At 36.2% G+C, this 18,065-nt stretch overlaps 1 protein-coding gene across 3 annotated transcripts in view; it reads right to left on the bottom strand.

Moving 5' to 3' along the window:
- The window catches only part of ARHGEF3 (Rho guanine nucleotide exchange factor 3), a 140,090-nt gene that overhangs the window by 75,233 nt on the left and 46,792 nt on the right, over positions 1-18,065 (bottom strand). Inside the window, exon 1 of one of the 3 annotated variants that reach the window (XM_085302341.1) lies at positions 16,800-16,860. The exons of the other annotated variants lie outside the window; for them this stretch is intronic. Coding sequence (XP_085158467.1) covers positions 16,800-16,853 — 54 coding nt within the window. The 5' untranslated portion in view covers positions 16,854-16,860. Of the gene's footprint in view, positions 1-16,799; positions 16,861-18,065 lie in introns of those variants that run through there. 3 annotated transcript variants of the gene reach the window in all.

Raw genomic sequence — 18,065 nt, 5'->3', positions numbered from 1 at the left:
AGATTTCAACATGGTTCTCACCTGTGGTTATCATTCATTTAACAAAATACGCCTCGGATCAAGCTTAAATTGGGTATAAAATTACATGACAAAGATTAATAGCCTTCTATCACAAGGTTAGCTGAATAATCACTAATTCAACATTTCCTGCCACAAGTGGTGGGATATAACATCACCAGGCAGAATTCAGAAGTCAACTAGAAGAGGCAGCAGTGGTGTCACGTTGCCCAGCCTAAAGCCAGAATGCTCGTGATACTGAAACAGGAATGAGCATCACATACAATTATCCATTTTCCGTCTTATCACATTACCGCTGCACTGACATTCAAATTTAAAACTAACACAGATGCCAAAAGAACTTTAGCTTGGCTGATACCATGCAAAGTTCTTAAAAGAAGCCTGCACTGAGGAAGACCATGTCAAATGAATCATATTAGCATGTATGTCTGTAACAACCAACTAAATACCTCTGAATTTCCTGTTGAAGACTGTCTTCCTTCTCTTAGGTTAGGTTCAGAGCTAATCAATTACAATTTGGCAAACTTGTGATAATTCATTCCCTCATTTAAGCTCATTCAGAGAGAGATTCTCACAATTTTCATCTTTTTCTGCCACCTTTCCATTTACTGTTATAATCAATCTCATGACAGTATTGCTCCCTGGATATTTTCCATTTTCACCTTCACAATTGTACCACTGACAAGAGTTTGAAGGCATAGGAAGACTACAGGATCCTAAAAAAAGTTTTCATGAAACACAGTTCCTTTTTCAGCATCATACACGCTTCTGGGACATAACTTCAGAATACTGAATTCTAATACAACATTTTAAAAAGGAAAATAACTATTTACCTGATGTTCCARTACCACAGATCTTTATGTTACATTGCTGAAAATAAGATTTTGGCTCTAAAGAGAGTCAAAATCCCTCGAAGGGATTCCATTTCTGTGTATATTCCCGGTGCCCTCTACTGTTCGGAATATCAAAGACATTAGTTTTCCTGTTCTCAAGAGTAACACAAAAATCTAAACAAAAGCTTTTTCTCTCTTCAGGGAGAAACTGTCAGAGACCACCTGGTTACCTGGAGAGATGCACTGCATTTGTAATAGAGGTGTTCGGGTTTTATTTCCCACACTGCACACATACCAGCTAACAGAGTATTTATATATTGGTATTAATAACATAATTTGTTTGTGCTTGATGTTTTCAAAAAATAAAAGCAAACAAGAAGAGTCCACACAGACTCTGCTCTAAGTCTGTCAAAACACAGCAGAAAACTCTTAAATAGAGGTTATCTATGGCACTTGTGACTTAGGTATCTAGACACTTCTGAGGAGTCATTCACATCTCTGCCAAACAAAATGGCAGTTCCCTTTCAGCTTTCTCAGAGCACAGAGTAAGTTTTATTTCTACATTGCTTATTGTGATATTTGAGATTTTCCGTCAATGTAACAAAGTGAATGCTGAAGTGAACAATGAAATGAAAATTATATTCAATGTGTGTAACATTAACAACAGGAAATGGGTGTGCATGTACGGGATGCTGTAAGGACAAGGATCAGCAATGCTTTGTTTGAGGACTGGTATTTATTCTATCTTTATTTAACCTTCTTCCTTCCCCCTTTTGGAAGACAAGGGAGAGTATCAGTCACTGGAATCTAGCAGAGAGTTAAATACGCTGGAACTTTTTCATAGGTTGCTATAAAGTTTGAATCAAATTAAAATAAATGAATTAGAAGCACTTATTTTTCCTTAAGGGTTCTTTATTACTTCAATGAATAGCAACCATTATTACAGGACCCTTTCTCACTCAGGACTTCAAGACATTTCTGCTACAGAAATTATGCTTTTAATTAATGCTTAAAATTGATGCCTAGGGATTCTAAACTCACCTAGCTTATAAATAAAGATATAATTTTAAAACAGTCCATTAACTACTTAGATTCATCATGTRTTGTCCTACAAGCACTTTTCATCTGCTATTCAGCCGCATTCAGTTCTCTCTGCTCTAAAGTAACATAATCAATCGGCATGCAAATAATTCCTGGATTCCTTTGCCTTTGGAAAGCTGACCTGGTAAGGTTGTACTTCCTGGCTTTGTATGTTTGTGTCTACTATAGCTGTAGATACAGCTCTAAAAGCTAAAATAATCGAAATTAATACTATTTTAAAGATCTATTCTTAAAAGCTTTGTGCTCTTAAAGACAGGGAGACTTCCTCTACCTGGATAGCAAGGAATTGCATTTACTGCTGTTGACTACTTAATCATAGATGTCAACCACCACTTGTGGTTCCAAAATAAACTGCTCCTCTGTGTGGAAGAGGTATGAATTTTGTAGGTTTTCTTGGAACAAAATGACAATGCCTCTTTCCGATTTGACGACCAGACTCATTCAAAAGAAAGATTTTTTAAGAATCCACTGGACCTTCCCATCGTAAAAGAGATAACTGCTGATGCTATGCACAGCACCAGAATCACAGCAGAACAAAACAATTTCCATGAACTAAGCTTCCATGTGGCTTTCTACTGGCTTACATTTTAATGAACTGTAGTCGTCCCGTATTGTTCTAATATTCTATTGTTAGTCTGCTTTGTCTCAGTATCTTGCATTCAGCATCATTATGCTGATGTACCTTTAAAAGCACGATCAGGTTCCTGTATATGGCTTTTGACCCAAGTGCCTCACGTACTGTTCTCCAGCTCTCATCAAAAGGATAAAATGGCTACACTTGAAATTCATTTTTCTGTATAAGATTAAAAAAAAAAATCACTTTCACTAAAATTCCACGTTGCTATGTCTATTTTTGGGGGTTCAATACACACACATACATTCTTTAGCTTCATTCCTCAGAAACATGTGATATTGGATATCCTTGTGGTGGGTATCCTTGTTCCTGGAATATTATTTTATTTTATTTTTAAGCTTATGGGCAAGTTTCAACCAAAACTGACAAAAGAAAGACTCCAACCATTCTGGAAAAAACTATATACAGAGAGGAGACAGAACTTGGACCGAACTGAAAAGACCTCAGTATGAGCTTTGCGGTATTATTAGACACTAGAGAATTGTGTGATTTTATGTCACAGACACACACACACACCCCCACACACACTACTCCATGAATACTGTGGAATTTATTAAATTCCTTCTGCTACAAATTTTCRAGTAACTGATGTGTAAAACACCCCTTCATAGCAAATATGTGTATTAAGTACATCCAAAAAGACCACCAATCTTACAGTACAGTCATTAGAAATCAGCTGTCTCATTTTAAGCAATTTAATGAAGCCTGAGAATTCTAACTCGTTACCATCTATTAAAATAAATTCATGATTTCTCCAGACATCTCAGTAAGCTTCCTCTGAGACTGCTGACATTTTGATTTATCTTTGTAAATAGAGTTTAAGTCAGAACTGCATAAAGCACTCCAGATGACATCTTAAAAAGATTCTGTGCAACAATTTCAGCACAGACCATCTCTCTCTTCTGTCTGAGAAAATTGCATCCAATTAACAATTCAGTCTTAAGCTTCAGTACATTTAAACTACACTTCTTCAAAGCATATCCGAGAGCACACAGGCCCTTGAACAGACCCCTGACTTGCTCTCCTCATATTGCAGTTTCTCACCTTTTTGTCACATTTCTAGGAACTTCAAAGTAAGGCTTACAATTCAACACGCATACAAATATTTTGAAGTGAAGTTGCTTCTTAAATGCAAAGAAGCTATCCAGTTTTCCAAATAGTGGGGAGATGCTACAATCTGGGACTAGATCTGCAAAGTTAGAGATCAGACCTATTCCACTGTGGCCCATATATACCACTYTTACCCACAATCAATTGTCCAAAACCAAAGTCACATGCAAGTCATTAAGAACACTCAAGGACTGAACGCTAACTATTGCAGCACGTAACATATGTCAGTGTGTATGATACGCTCTTTCTAAATTATGCTGAAAAGTTTGAAATGATAGATTTTAAAACATACTTATGTAGTCTGTTCCACTGTTTGATTAATACAGCAATTATGAAGGCCTGTTTCCCCAAATATTTAATCTAAATCTCCCTTGCTACTAAGCTCACTCATTACTGTGCTAACCTTTGCAAAYACAGAGAACAAGTGCCTGACACTTTCCCACAAGCTCAGAGATCAAGTGCCCTTTTATCTCAATCAAGTATTCTTTTTCTACATACAATTATCCCCAAATTTAAATCTTTTCTATAGACCATATTTACTATGTCTATCAACAATCCTGCTACTTTTCTGCGCGCATCTCTCCAAAGTACAACATCTAAAACTGCACCCAGTTCCCCAGGGTGATGTCTCATACATATGCTGCACAGCTGCATAATTATGCACTGTAAATAGAATCTGTTACAGCTTTCACTTCAACAACGTATAGACTTATGCTTATAGCTATGAGTGTTCCCATCTAAACCTCAGCACAAGCCAAAACCATGGTTTTTGAATTATGCAGAGATGTTTATACAGGTATGTTAAAAATATGTAGTAAGTAAAGGCATCTCATCTTGCAGTAAACTATCAACATACCAAGAAAAATAACCATCATCCATGCCATTGGCATTATGAGAATATATTACAAACTTTTAAGAATTGTTTTCTTCCTTACAGGAGGAAACACTCCTGGCCAATCAGCATTTTGCTTTCATTAATATCTAATTCTAAATCCTGTCATACTTGGAAGAAATATCTGTGTAATTTCAACTTACTATAGTGCCACATACGCAGACAACAAAAAGTAACACAAGCCCTAATCTGCACTTACCTGATGATGCACAGAAAAGCAACACCACACCATGAGGTACTCCGTATTGCACTCAGATTAGAGGAGGTTTCTTAATCTTCAGTGTGACAGTGAAAACTCTGCTGCAAAGAAGTCCCTATGTCTCTCCTTCAGTTTTCGGCAGGAACTCCTCCCAACGCGGCCGCACAGTTTGCTCTCGCTTCCTGTCATGCAGCGTGCTAGAAGTGTCAGAAGCTGAGTGATGTGTATTGTCGTGTCTATCTGTCTCTTGTGGTTTGTCTCAGAGGCGGCTTTGTATAATATTTTAAGCAGACAAAAGTATTTTAAAATTTTCTAACAAGCATAAGGCTATAGTACTAAGATAAAGTCCTCATTAACACTTATTTTAAGGTAATAGGCAGGTCTTTGGGGACTTTGAGACTCCATAGTTATGGGGGAGGAGAAAGGGAGGGAAAACACACAGTCCACCTCCTACATGTGTAGTTCTCCATTTTAAATAACCGCAATGGGCTTTAAACTTGAAAACAGACAACTGTCTCCAAGTGCACATGCCCTGGTCACAAAACAAAACAGCTGGGAGATGATGGGTGGAGCTTTGAAACATTAGGTCACAGCAAGCATTCTTAAACCAACAGAGGCACAAGGACAAAAAAAACACTACATTTTTAAAATCAGCCCAAAATCAAGGCCCAAAGATGAGCTTTGGCAGAAGGCCCAAATTCTGCATGTGAAGCACTGTGAATGAGGTCAAAGCTCAATTCAGTCCCCTAGGAGTTCCATAGAAATGAGGAGAAATCAATTTCTGTTGATTTTTCACCAGTCTAGGTAAGCAAATCTTCACCAATTGCATTCAATGGGATCCACTGAATCTTCTCTTCACTGTGCTTAGAAAAGTTATATACCATAAGCATCAAGAAAACATTCTACTTAAATCTACTGCTACCTTAAAAAATTCAAATTTGACTGCTGTTAGCTCAACGACAAAGATGCACAAATTCTCAGGCCAGCTTGAAAGTTGAAAACTGAGGAACCCATTCTGCAAGAACTCCATGTACATATGCACACTAGCCATTCATGCCATTCATTTGGCTGAGAAGTTAGAGCTAGTACATTTATGGGATTAGGTTCCAGTCTCATAATCCAAACAGCAGAATATATTATTTCCTTGAAAATTTTTATATTCACATGCCAAAAACACCTTAATTCTTGAGAAGGGTGAGAGCAAGAGAGGACTGCTCAATAACAGTGGCATCTCCCAAACTGCACCAGCTAAGTGACTAGCACTGGTATGTATTAGCCCTTACTGTACTCAGAAACCTGCCTTACTTGGCCATCACATTAAGTTATATCACTTCAAGGTAAGAAAAGCTAAAATTAAATAAGGTGCTTATTTGCAATTTATCAAAATACATAAGTTTCCATATATTACCTGAAAATTTATATTTGCATATCATTCATACGTACAAGTTTCAATATGCATTTGAGCAGCCCTCTTCAAAATCCAGACATACATAGCTGTAAAATTTCCTTACCCAGTTCACAGACAGAAAACAATTTATTTAAAAAAATAAATAGAACACACAGTCATCACAAATGACTCTAATGTAGTGCTTCATAAAGCAAGTAAATGAGTGATCTGGTATGGCCTTCCATCATCTTTCCYGCCTCACAAACTGCATCATCTATTTTGGACAAGCAAAACCTGTCCTCAGAAACTAGTAAGATAGAACTATGGGGAGAAATATTAGATTTTTTTTTAAAAAAAAAACATATATTACAATGGTCAGCTCCTTAAGTGCTACCCTTAGAAAACACTTTCTATGCATTTGTAGGAAAAAGTGCATGCTTAGATTTAGAAGGCTCATCGATCAGTCAAATATTAGAAGATTGAATATGTTTCCAGCTCATTCAAAAAAAAATGACAACTCACTTGCTTATTTTTAAACTTACGTAATAATTGTATGAAAGGAGACTATTGTGGATATTTAGGTAAGTATCCAAAATGGACAGAGAAACACAGTTTAAAGTATTAGTCAAATTAAACTGGTTCACTTTAACACACATCAAGTTTTAAGTAAAATAAACAACATGAAGACATTCTGTCATGTTTCCTACATTAAAAGATTTAAGGGTCAAATTATGTGTTTAGCTATGCTTATGAAATGCCAAATTACCCTTCACTACATTCCCTATTTTAAGCTAGAAATAGGCCTTTCAGTTTCAGAGTGGGCTAGTAGGTGTAGGTTTTTGGTGGGGGCGCTGAGTACTGTTTGGTAATAGCATGCTACTTCAGCCATTAAAACTTTCATGCTGTTAATAACACCAGTAATAATAAAATATAAATTATGGCATGCAGTAGCCTAATTAACTTCTGGTTGTATTACAATCATACTTTGACAAGTCTTTTTTTTTAAAACCTAGTTTCAAATATAATTGCCTGATATACAGCTACCTTATTCTACTTTAATGCACGATTCATCAGAGACAAAGCATGTGTTCTAGCACGCTTTCAGTATTACACACTTTCTTGTTCTATGCTTAAAAGAAGATTCAAAGTGGAGATATAGCTATCAGAAGTGGAAAAAAACCACAAATAAATATCTATTCTCTAATAAAATATGGTATTTCTTTCCAGTGAAGGTATTCAACAATACTTCAAGCATTGAAAAATACTGAGACAAATCACTCCCACCTAATTCTGATCTTGAGCTGCTGGATATAGATACAAATCCACTTTTAAGCCAGTAAAATTTCACCTGCTCATATCACTTCAGGATTAATTCCATTCTAGGATAAGTGAATCCTAGAATCCCAGCTCATTTTAAGAGAGTCATTTACAGGAAAATTCATATTCTTCAAAACGTAACATTAGTATCTCAACCTGTCAAAAATGAAGAAAAATAATACAAACAACTGACATCAGTTAAGACACTGAACACAAATAAGGTATGAAGGCTTAAGATATTGTGTCTAAAGTAAACAATAAAAAGTTATTTTTAATACAGTTATCTTCTTTTTTCCTTTTGATGAAAAAGATTTGGTAAAGAATATTTTACTATTTTTTAGTAAATGCCTTATCCTATAACTTACTTCCAATACACACACACACACACACACACACAATTACTCCACATACCCTATATCCTTACACATCACTCTTGAATCCTCCATACCCTGCTCACTCTTTTGCAACTTGCTCAGAGCAATAGATACTGGTTCATCTTGTAAAACTCTGCATACTTCCAAGAGTGAAGAATGTCAAGACAAACCTGAATTTGGGTAGCAAGCTAGCACCAATTCTAACTTTTTTTTTTTTTTTTTTTTTTTTTTTTTAAAGCAATATTTATTTTTTTTTTTTTTTTTTTTTAAGAGCAAAGCAGCTCTTCAGTGAGCTGGTGAAATTTTTTCAGTTTGAAGCTAAATTAACGTAAAATGTTTCTGCAGAGTTTGGAGACAGAAGAGGAAAGATGAAAATGATACCAATCAACAAACAATCCCTGTGAAAACAAGGCCCATGACATATCTCTGCTGAGAAAATACAAAAATTGAAAGAAATTTCAGAAAACAGACATTTTAGGCCAAGACTCAAGTATCTCCCTTTGGGGATACTGTAAAGGCTGTTGACCTGTTTTTCCTGCCTAAAGGGGAACTAAAATCAAATCTAGTTTTTCTTCTCAGACCCTTCTAGGAGAACATAGTTAATTTTTCTAAGCAAATCCACATAAATTCTACATATAGGCCTGGAATTTTCTTCTGACCAAGACTTCTTGAAGGATTCTTTCATTTCTCTTCTTTCACTTGCTGTCCAGATTGTAATTAGATCTAAGTTATTTCTTAAACAGTCTTTTACCCCATCATAGGAAACCCTAAAATCCTTTGTGATCAGAATTTGATACTCCCTCACCTAGGCTCAAGTACCTGTTCTTAAAATAAGCAAACAGATTGAGAAAGCTCTAAAAAAGATCCAGAAAATACTTAAGTGGCATTAAGCTGTAGCTGTTGAAGTTCTGGAAATTTTACCTCATGTGTTGTGTAAGTCTAGACGTGCACAAATCGCAAACACAGCTCATCATCGTACCTTTCACCTGCTCAGAGTTCTGATCTTGCTCACAACCATAACCACCTCACTTCTGACCAGACTGAACTAATCATTGGTTATTTCATACCTATTCTCAATTTAGATTCAGAAACCAGGGCAATTCTGATGAGCCTTTTAAGAAAAGGTGCAACATATCTACAGGATCAAATTTCAGCTAGATGCATGATATTGGTGTTTCCTCTCACACAATACAGCATTCATCAAGACAGTGCAGAAGCCTGATAGGCTTAAGACCTAAATCTTTCCATTTAGGCTGCTAAAACAAAAAGATGTTATTAGTATTTCTCCATCACTACTTCCATCATTAAGCTATTTACATAAGAGAGAGATGTTCATTGGCATCTCCTTTCCTATTTTACAGAGAAAGATTTGTGTCCTGTATCATTTATCAAAAAAGACTGCAGGACATTTTCCAGAGAACTTCTGGACTCTAGCTCTCAAGAACAGGGGCATACTAGATACACTGGTCCATTAGTTCCATTGGGTTTATTGTTCTAACAAACGGCTTATCCGAAGGGAAATTATACTATCTGGAATCCCATTTTAAAGAGAAATATTTTCTTGGTTTATGCATAAAAGCTGATTCAAAGGGAAAATGTGAAACTTAGCAGATGCCAGAGAAGTTAAAAAACAGTGGATTCCTCTTCTAGAGGCTCATGCAAACAACAACTTTAGGATCCTGACTGCTATCTGTAGTAGTAAACTGACAGGGGAAGAATTCTGTTCTGTGAGGCAGTAAAACAGGAAATTGTATTACTTTCTTCAAGGTCACTGCACAGAATAAAAAGAAAAAGAACCTAGATCTGAAACGTTCATTAGTGCAAAATGAAAGGAAATCTTAAAATATCCAGATGTTATGTAAGCAGTTTAATTCTCATAAATGTGACTGTGATTGAGAATTAACTAAAATGCTGGTGAAAGTTTTGGAGCGTTATAAATTTTGTGGGTCTTAAGTTGCAGCAAAGATGAAGTAGGTAGGCAGGCATTTTAAAATCAGATTTCCTGATAAYACTCAGATTTCCTTATTCCATTTCCTGGAGATTAAAACATGTAAACACTTAAATTTTGTATGCTTTCTTATATACTGATTTCATACTGATAAAAAGTATTCTCTGATTACCAAGCACATTTTACAACTTGTTTTATAAACAAACAGTAGTGTGAGTTAAAAAAAGAACTAATGATACACTTTGATAGCTGAATAACCTAGACAGATTATGCAACATTAGGTATTCTTAATTCCAAGTTGTAGGCTAATTGCTAAATATGTCATTCAAAGTTCAAGAGGTATGAACTAAGCATATATTTTTCCAACACTGAAATATAAACCATTCAGTGCTGGGTAGGGTGGGGGCCTAAAGCAAAAATTACTACATATACAGCAAGAAAAATTATTTTGAGAGTTTGACTTTTTTTTAAAAAAAAAAAAAAAAAAAACAAGCGTTATTTTCAGCTTCCATAGACATTTGAGTAAAATTTGAAACACGCAGTCAGCGTTTGCATCTTCAAGGTCCATAAAATAAGCTATTGTAATAAAGAATACAATCAGACAGTTGAATCTTGATTTAGTTTTAGTCACACTGCATGCACATATTCACGAGCTGTACACATGAACACAAGGCATGCGTACAGGTACAAAAGGCATAGGGAGGTCTTAGTCCATAGAAAATGGCCTCCAGGGTATCTGGCTCAATGCAACTTCACAAATCATCTTGGGCACACAGTGATAAAGAACGTCCCTAGAAAAGCAGCAGCTCCTTTCCTGCAGCCACGGGAATAAAAGTCTATTTCTGAAGAACAAGTTTATACTTAGTCCAACCCACTGAGCATTGCAGACATGGTTTTAGAAAGAAATAGTATGTTGTGCTTGACCCAAGAAAATACAAGATTAACAGCCCAGTGACAGACTTGCACTATTCCTCAGGTCACCTATCATCTTTTGCCTCGCATCCACCATAGAATTTAGGAAGTCAGATGGTAGACGTGACATAATACTGCCAGGCATGTGATTGGTCTATCAGATTTTTTCTCATCAATACAATAAATATTTAAACCTGACTGCCACCCTTACCTGTCTCAATTAACACAGATTAACAGCATGACAATTTTTACTGTCTAGCATCTGAGTAGATCAAGTCATATTTGTGTTTTTCTTACAGCTTTATATCAGTCATCTCCAAAGTTCTATGTACCTTGTTGACAGCAACATCAATAGCATTCACTTCAAAGAAAGTGCAGCTAGAGCTCGTGTACATTGTAAATGCCCATACACATAACATGTAAGGAAATCTGAGGAACAGTGTCTAAATTCTTGACAACAGCTGCCTCAAAATTTGAGATCAAGAAGTCATAAATGACAAACTCAAGCAACTCATTCAGCATTGGTGTGGCTACAGCATTGCTGATGAGTGTAATGCAGAAACAAAATATAAAAATTAAATAAAACATATAGCACCACTAATACAAAAATTCAGCCAGAAACATCCAAAAAATTGTGAGTAAAATGAATTAAGTATTACCATAACTTTTGTCTATAGGAAGAGAGAACAAACYCCCAACACTAATGATTCAAAAATCAAAAAACCCTGGCACAGATGGGCAGAGAAACTCTCCTGCCTTAGTTCTCTCACTTGTAGAAATATCTCAAGCACAGGGATGACATAAGGTTAAAGACTATCAAATATTTGTAAGAAACAACAAGTATACGATCAGACTTTATTCTGGTACTATACAGACAATTTCCAAGTACCTTCTGCTGGACTGATCTTGTCAAAACACTAGCAGAGTGAAGGCCAAAATACTTAAGCACTTTCAGTTGCTTTCTTCTCTATAGCTCTTAGTAGTAAGGAAATTTAAATTTATTTATTCTTATTCTTTCAGAGCAGTATCCTGTTGCTGCAGCTGGGACTCTGGACTGTGTGACTAAGGGAATATAAACATCTGAAGTGCTGTGGGAGYAAGACAAAATGCTCCCTTTCTCCCTTCCAGAAGCCTAAGTAAGTTGGTGTAAGCAAATTCACATGCAACCTCCAGGCAATTCATAAAACTGCAACTCCCTCCCTCTGCAGAAGCTGAGTTGTAAGAGGGTTGACTTCAAACCCTCATTCTTCATTTTACCTATCAGTAACAGATGAAAGCCTCCAAAAGTTTGGAATTTCATATACATTTACTATTGGGTATTAAATTAAAATCTGAAATTTTATTTAAAAACCTGTCACTCAGACCAAAGAAAGTTATCAGACTACTTAAATACTATTTTCCCTAAAACTTTAATCCTAAAGCTTTCCCTAAATCATAAAACTTTCCCTAAAGCTTTAATCTATTTCCATTAGTGACAATGATATGAAGAAAGCAAAGTAGAATAAATAAATAAATAAAAATACGAAGAAAACTACAAGGAAGCTCAACCTTGAACAAATCTTCTGGGCAAACAGCAGAGGTTCTGCACTTTATGATCAACAAAACAATACAGCAAGACAACAAAAAGTCATAAGAACGTAACTGTCATGGGAATATGTGAAAACTTCCATGGCAGTGATCCTCAAGAGATGACACTGATCTGAGTCCCACTTTTGTCCATGCTACAAGAAACTTCAGTGTATGCAGCAGCAACATTTCTTGGATTGCCTTTGACTGTATTTTCTGACATGTCTCATATGTTTGAACACAGCCTCTACCAAATCAGCATGTGTCAGAAGTGGTCTGGTTGCATCATCTTATTCTCTAATTCTCTAGCTATAATCAAGCAGAGATCCAGAGGCTCAGCCTGGCTCATTTATGAGATGGAAGAGATGCTCACTGGTAGCATGTTCTCTGCAAGACTTAGTTTGTACTGTGGAAGATGGAACAGACAAATTCCTATCTCAAGCTTGTCATTTGTCACACATGCTCCAAAGGATAATCATTTTGAAAAGATGCTTCTTCTAGTGAGAAAGACAGAATGTCTAGAGATGCTGGAGTTATTGCAATAATTCTTTTTATTACTACATGCCTGGAGCGCCCAAGAACTATAGTCACACAGAGCTGCACCAACAGACACTGCTTATCAGACCACCCTGTGCATAAAGCTCTGTGAAAGCTCTTAAGTAGCAATAGCCTTCCAGGGTGGTACACGGTTGCTTTGTTAACTTTGTGATGACCTTTCCACAAAGCTATGGATCTGCTTTGCATTGAAGTGTCCAAGAGGACAGAGCGGTTGTTGAAACCTGTACTATTGCTTCTGAGAATATTTAAGGTGCTGAACCAATGACAACCTGAAACAATGCCTGGAAAACAAATAAGCTTTCCAAATTCAGTGGGGGGCCTGCTGGCACAGAGACAGATTGAAATAGTTCTCATTGTGCATTGTAAGTGTTTTAAGGATGGCAAATTTAACTCTATCTGAAAAGCTTTATAAATAATCACAATCTAGTTAGCACTATTAATGTACAATTTTTGAATAAGAAAAAACAACATATAAAAGTGCATTTTATGAAGTTCCAGAATGTTATTTCAAACTACATTAGGATCATATTATATGCAATGCTTACTGTATCTTGAATTAGATTTTATGGATTTTATATCCTATTTCAAAATATGTAGCAGATCTCTGGAATTATGAATGATTGGAATTTAATAGTTTCAACACATCTGAATTTTCTTTAAGAATTTAATTTACAAATATTTAACAAATACTACAGTATATTCTTATAAGAGTTTAGATTGGAAATTCTTTAGAGAAATAATAGTTTATTATGTTTACACAATGTCTAGCAAAACGAAGTCCTTGTTTTCCAGCTGCTACTGCATTAATGAAGTTTGTTTCCAGGCTGCTATAAATAGAACATCATCACCACATTGCTCTTATTCTACATTTGTGTCAGATTTAAAAAGATCATATTTTTTAATTATTACGCACCTTCTCGCCACAGAAATAGCTTTAGCTTTCAAGAGTCACCTTGTTCTTATGATTAGTTTTAAATGTCTCAGAGTGAATCTGGCTGTGGAAGCACTTTTACACTTGAGATGAACAACAGWCCTCAGAGAGGGAGAGCCAGCAAACTCACTTATAATGCTTCTTGCAATTGAAAACTTCAGAGGGAAATCAAATTTCCTTCTGTCCTGATCCTTAAAAGATTTTGTTTAGCTTTCTGTTACCGATACAACTAGACAACCAAAAACAGAACCTGTGGAACTATACATGGCGAGCCAGATATCTGAATGTTACCTTTATTACAGCACTGCAGGATTTCCCAACTGTTTTTGTAAATGATGCACTTGCAGCTTTCGAAACAAGCAACCCATGCTGAATAAAGATGTTCTATTTGCTTTTGATTTACAATTTATTGCAAAGTTTTAAACAGTACTGTGTAGTACTGCCAAATAGGATACTTTCGTAATAAATTTTAACCAACAAGTGACAGTATTTACAATATGAGTGCTGGGAAATTGGATACCAATGATTCACCATGATTTGGTAAAAAGRGAAAGGAAGATGTTAGTAACATCTCTTTGTAACAGGTTCCAATAACACCCCGTTTTGTAAGAAAAACAAACAAAAACATTTTACAGTCCATGAGTGCCACCCTTCTTGTTCATTAGTTGTTCAAAATTGTTTTTAAAAAGCTGGTTTCACAGATCAGAAAGTATCAAGTTCAGTTGTACAACAGGGTCATATTATTAACCATTACAAAGCATTAATTTCATATCACGTGATTTCAAAGAGCAGTCACTGGGGAGAGGGGGTGGAAATGAAATACCAAGAAGTAGGCAGAGCTCAGTCTGAGTTAAATTGAAGGGGGGTCAAGTTCATCTGCTGTTAAACAAAGAAAATAGCAGTAATGACAGCAGGAGGACAAGGTAACACCCAATCTATGATTACAGACAGGAAATCTGCTATATAACAGTACATCAAACTTAGCTTTAGAGAATGACAACTGGATCTATCTGCTTTATCACATGTTGCTTCTACAGCTCACTATTGTTTGTATGTGTAAAATAGCTGGCACGACAGGTTTATAGCATGCACAGAATATTTCTACTATAAATAATAAACCACACCCAGAAGAAAAATAAGTTTGTTACAAAGCACTTACAGAATYACAGACAAACTTGCATAAAATGAAGCTCTTCAATGTTAACAGAGTAACTCCATACAGTATGTTTCAAAAAAATATCTATCCTCTGAACAGGTAACACGAAATGACAAAATCCTTCCTAAAGAGAGTTATACCATTTTCATTATCAAAAACCTCACAAAATATTAATTGAGTAACTGAGATTTAATAAAAAGGATGCCTACTCCTTATGCCTGCAACATTTTACATCATTATTGTATCGCAGAATCCCATGAGACTCTCTTCATTTCAAAAATGCATCAGCAAAGTACTCCACAAGCACTCCTTCAAATTCTTGCCCCAAGGAACATACAATCTAAAATGTCTTTTATATAGCTAGCATGTAATTAACTTGAAAAGGGCCCTATAAGCTACTTAATTGGAAAGATTTAATGGTTCAATACCTAACTCATCAACACTTTTAGACGTAAAAATTGTAAAAAGTTTAATAAAACAACTGATAAATTGAATTAATGAAAACATTGCAAAATCCTAACCTTTACAGAATTCTCTAGATAGCACAGATAACAGCTCATAAAATGTGCACAGATTTTCTACTGGACTGCCAAACTACTAGAAAACTAGCAAAGTTTAAAGGCCAGGCTGCATCGTTCAACTCATCTAAGTGTATCTAACACCACCCGCAAAGAGCACAGTCATGATCAAAAAAAAAGGGGGGGGGGGGCAAAGAGACAGCACCTAAGTATAGTGTGTCAGTGGTACTAAGTGTGTATAGTGTGTCAGGCTAATTACTCCTGCAAAATTAGTTCACAGATCTCTCTCCAGCATGTGTCCAAGATTCCTCCAGTACTGCTATATGAGTCAAGCCTTGTAATTTGCACTACACATTGATCCTATAAAAGGATAAAGGATTTACCACAGACCGAAGCACTAGCATATTTGCAAATGATATTTTGGTTGTACTTCAAATAAAATATTCTGACATGACATAACTGCACCATTGTACATAGAGCTGGATTATCATGGTAATTAAACCATGCTGAATCAGTGCATCAGTTTGGAACAACACACTCTTAAATTCTTCAATACTATCTAACTGGTCACACTGAATTGCTTTTTAAATTTAGTGTATACATTAAGAATATAACAATTCTGATGTGTGTTTTGGAACCACACATGGAATTGACTGCTATCCAATTACGCAAATGCCACACAATGAATTCCTGATAGCATCTTCATTTGTTTGCCAACATAAACCTTGCTGTTCCAAGAGAAAGTAGTCTTATGACTAATCAAGAGTTCTAATGGTTTGTGCAAAAACAAAACCAATAAAAAGCTAAAACATTCAAAACTCCTCCCACAGATGAAACAGTGAGACATCAAAACCAGCTCTTTTATAAATAACGATCAGTGTCCAGGCTGCCTACTAGCTGAAATTTATGAGCTCTAGTCTTCCAAACTTTAAATCGTATGTCATRCAAGATAATTTTTAACACTCCTATAGCCCCCTGCATGGCTTCTGTCAATGTATGGCTACAGAGAAATGCAGCTCACACTAAACCTGACATATGGCCTCTGTTTAAGAGTCTTCTCCAAAAACATTAATGCAGAACAACTTAGAGAATTGCCAATACCACATTTCAGACACCTTCTGGTCCAAGAAAGCTCAATGCTGGACAGAGGCACTACTGCAGATCTACCAAGATAAAAGAAAGCTTGAATGAGGAGGATAAGAGAGGAGGAAAAGCTGGGACAACTCAGCTATGAAACAGAAGTTTGTAATCCACTGGAAGAAGGAGATCTAAAAGGAGCAAGCAGAGCACAGGAATACATTATCTGTTAGAAGAGAGGAAAAACGAATATGGAATTTGCACCCACTTTCAAAGAGAAAGGAAAATGGGAGAGATCAGGGCTCCAGCACTCATCTACCATCGCTTTAACCAGCTGCAAGAGGGCAGGAAGAAATCACAACAGACTGTCCACAAAGGGAAATGAAGGAAGAAACAACAGCAACAGAACAGGCTTGTAACCATAGGGATGCCAAAAGGACTCCCCCACGCGGAGGGACCTGCTATTACACATGAAAAAAAACTCCCAGGATGTTTGTAGCAATAGGTGCAATTATTTCACTTAGAGCTATAACATCAGTTATATAAGCAAAATAAACTCCCTCCCCCTCCCTCCACCATGGAAGAGGCTATTGAAATTGCGCACACAAAGTGCAGGTAGATTAAAGTAACAGAAAACTATGTATGCCTTTTAATGTATAAAATAACTTGTGTTTTAAAATCATATTGGACTTACATTGGTCACATTTCCTATGAGATAATGATATTTAAGCACATTTGATCTAAATTCATTAGAGCATAATTTTGCTTCAACAAGTATGAATAAAGACTTGTCTGATACCTCTTCTAATGAGCCTGTTATTGGTAACACCACTGCTCAAACAATCTAGGAGAGGTCAACGGGTGCTTTTTTGCTGGTAAAGTCCTTGGCAACTTTTGTCTTGTTTAGATTCACATACCCTGAAGAGAGTAACTGAAGTATGCCAACCTACACAAAACAAATGTATACCTTTGTAAATACTGTTCTGAGTAAGGGTAGAGTTCTTACCAATTGGCATGAAGGACACCTTCTCTGTCTGCCCCTCCTGCCCCCCACCCACACACATACACACACACTTGAAGCAAGGTAGCACAGAAACCACCTTCAGCATATTTAGCACATTTGTGTGTCAGGCTTCTGATAAATGAGACCAGCCTTCCTCGCAGGTGACCACATCTACTGCTTGGTTATTTAAATGCTTTTGCAAAACTAGAAAGGAAATGAAATAAAGGAGGAAATAGAAAGAAGCCCAGCTGCAGTAAATTATCTTCAATCTTCAGGCAACTGCACACTAAACTGATACCACTAAAATATTTCGGCTAGAAAATGTTGGTTTAGATTTCACTGTTCATTTACTTATTTTTAGCACTTAAGTTCTTCAGCCAGGTTGAGTATAGGGGAGGGAAAAGAAGAGAAACCACCACAGTTTAATGGCCACAAATGTCTGTATAAAATAGCAAGAAATGATGTCAGCTCTTTGGGGGAAAGGAATGGAGAAATGCATCAGTGATAAGCAGAGACAAAACCTATGTCCTC

Source organism: Rhea americana, unplaced genomic scaffold, assembly GCF_003343005.1.
Source record: "Rhea americana isolate MKP2758 unplaced genomic scaffold, rheAme1 scaffold_19, whole genome shotgun sequence".
In the NCBI taxonomy this organism is placed as follows: Eukaryota; Metazoa; Chordata; class Aves; order Rheiformes; family Rheidae; genus Rhea; species Rhea americana.
Note: the sequence above shows the minus strand (reverse complement) of the source record. Positions and strands in the feature narration are given on the sequence as shown.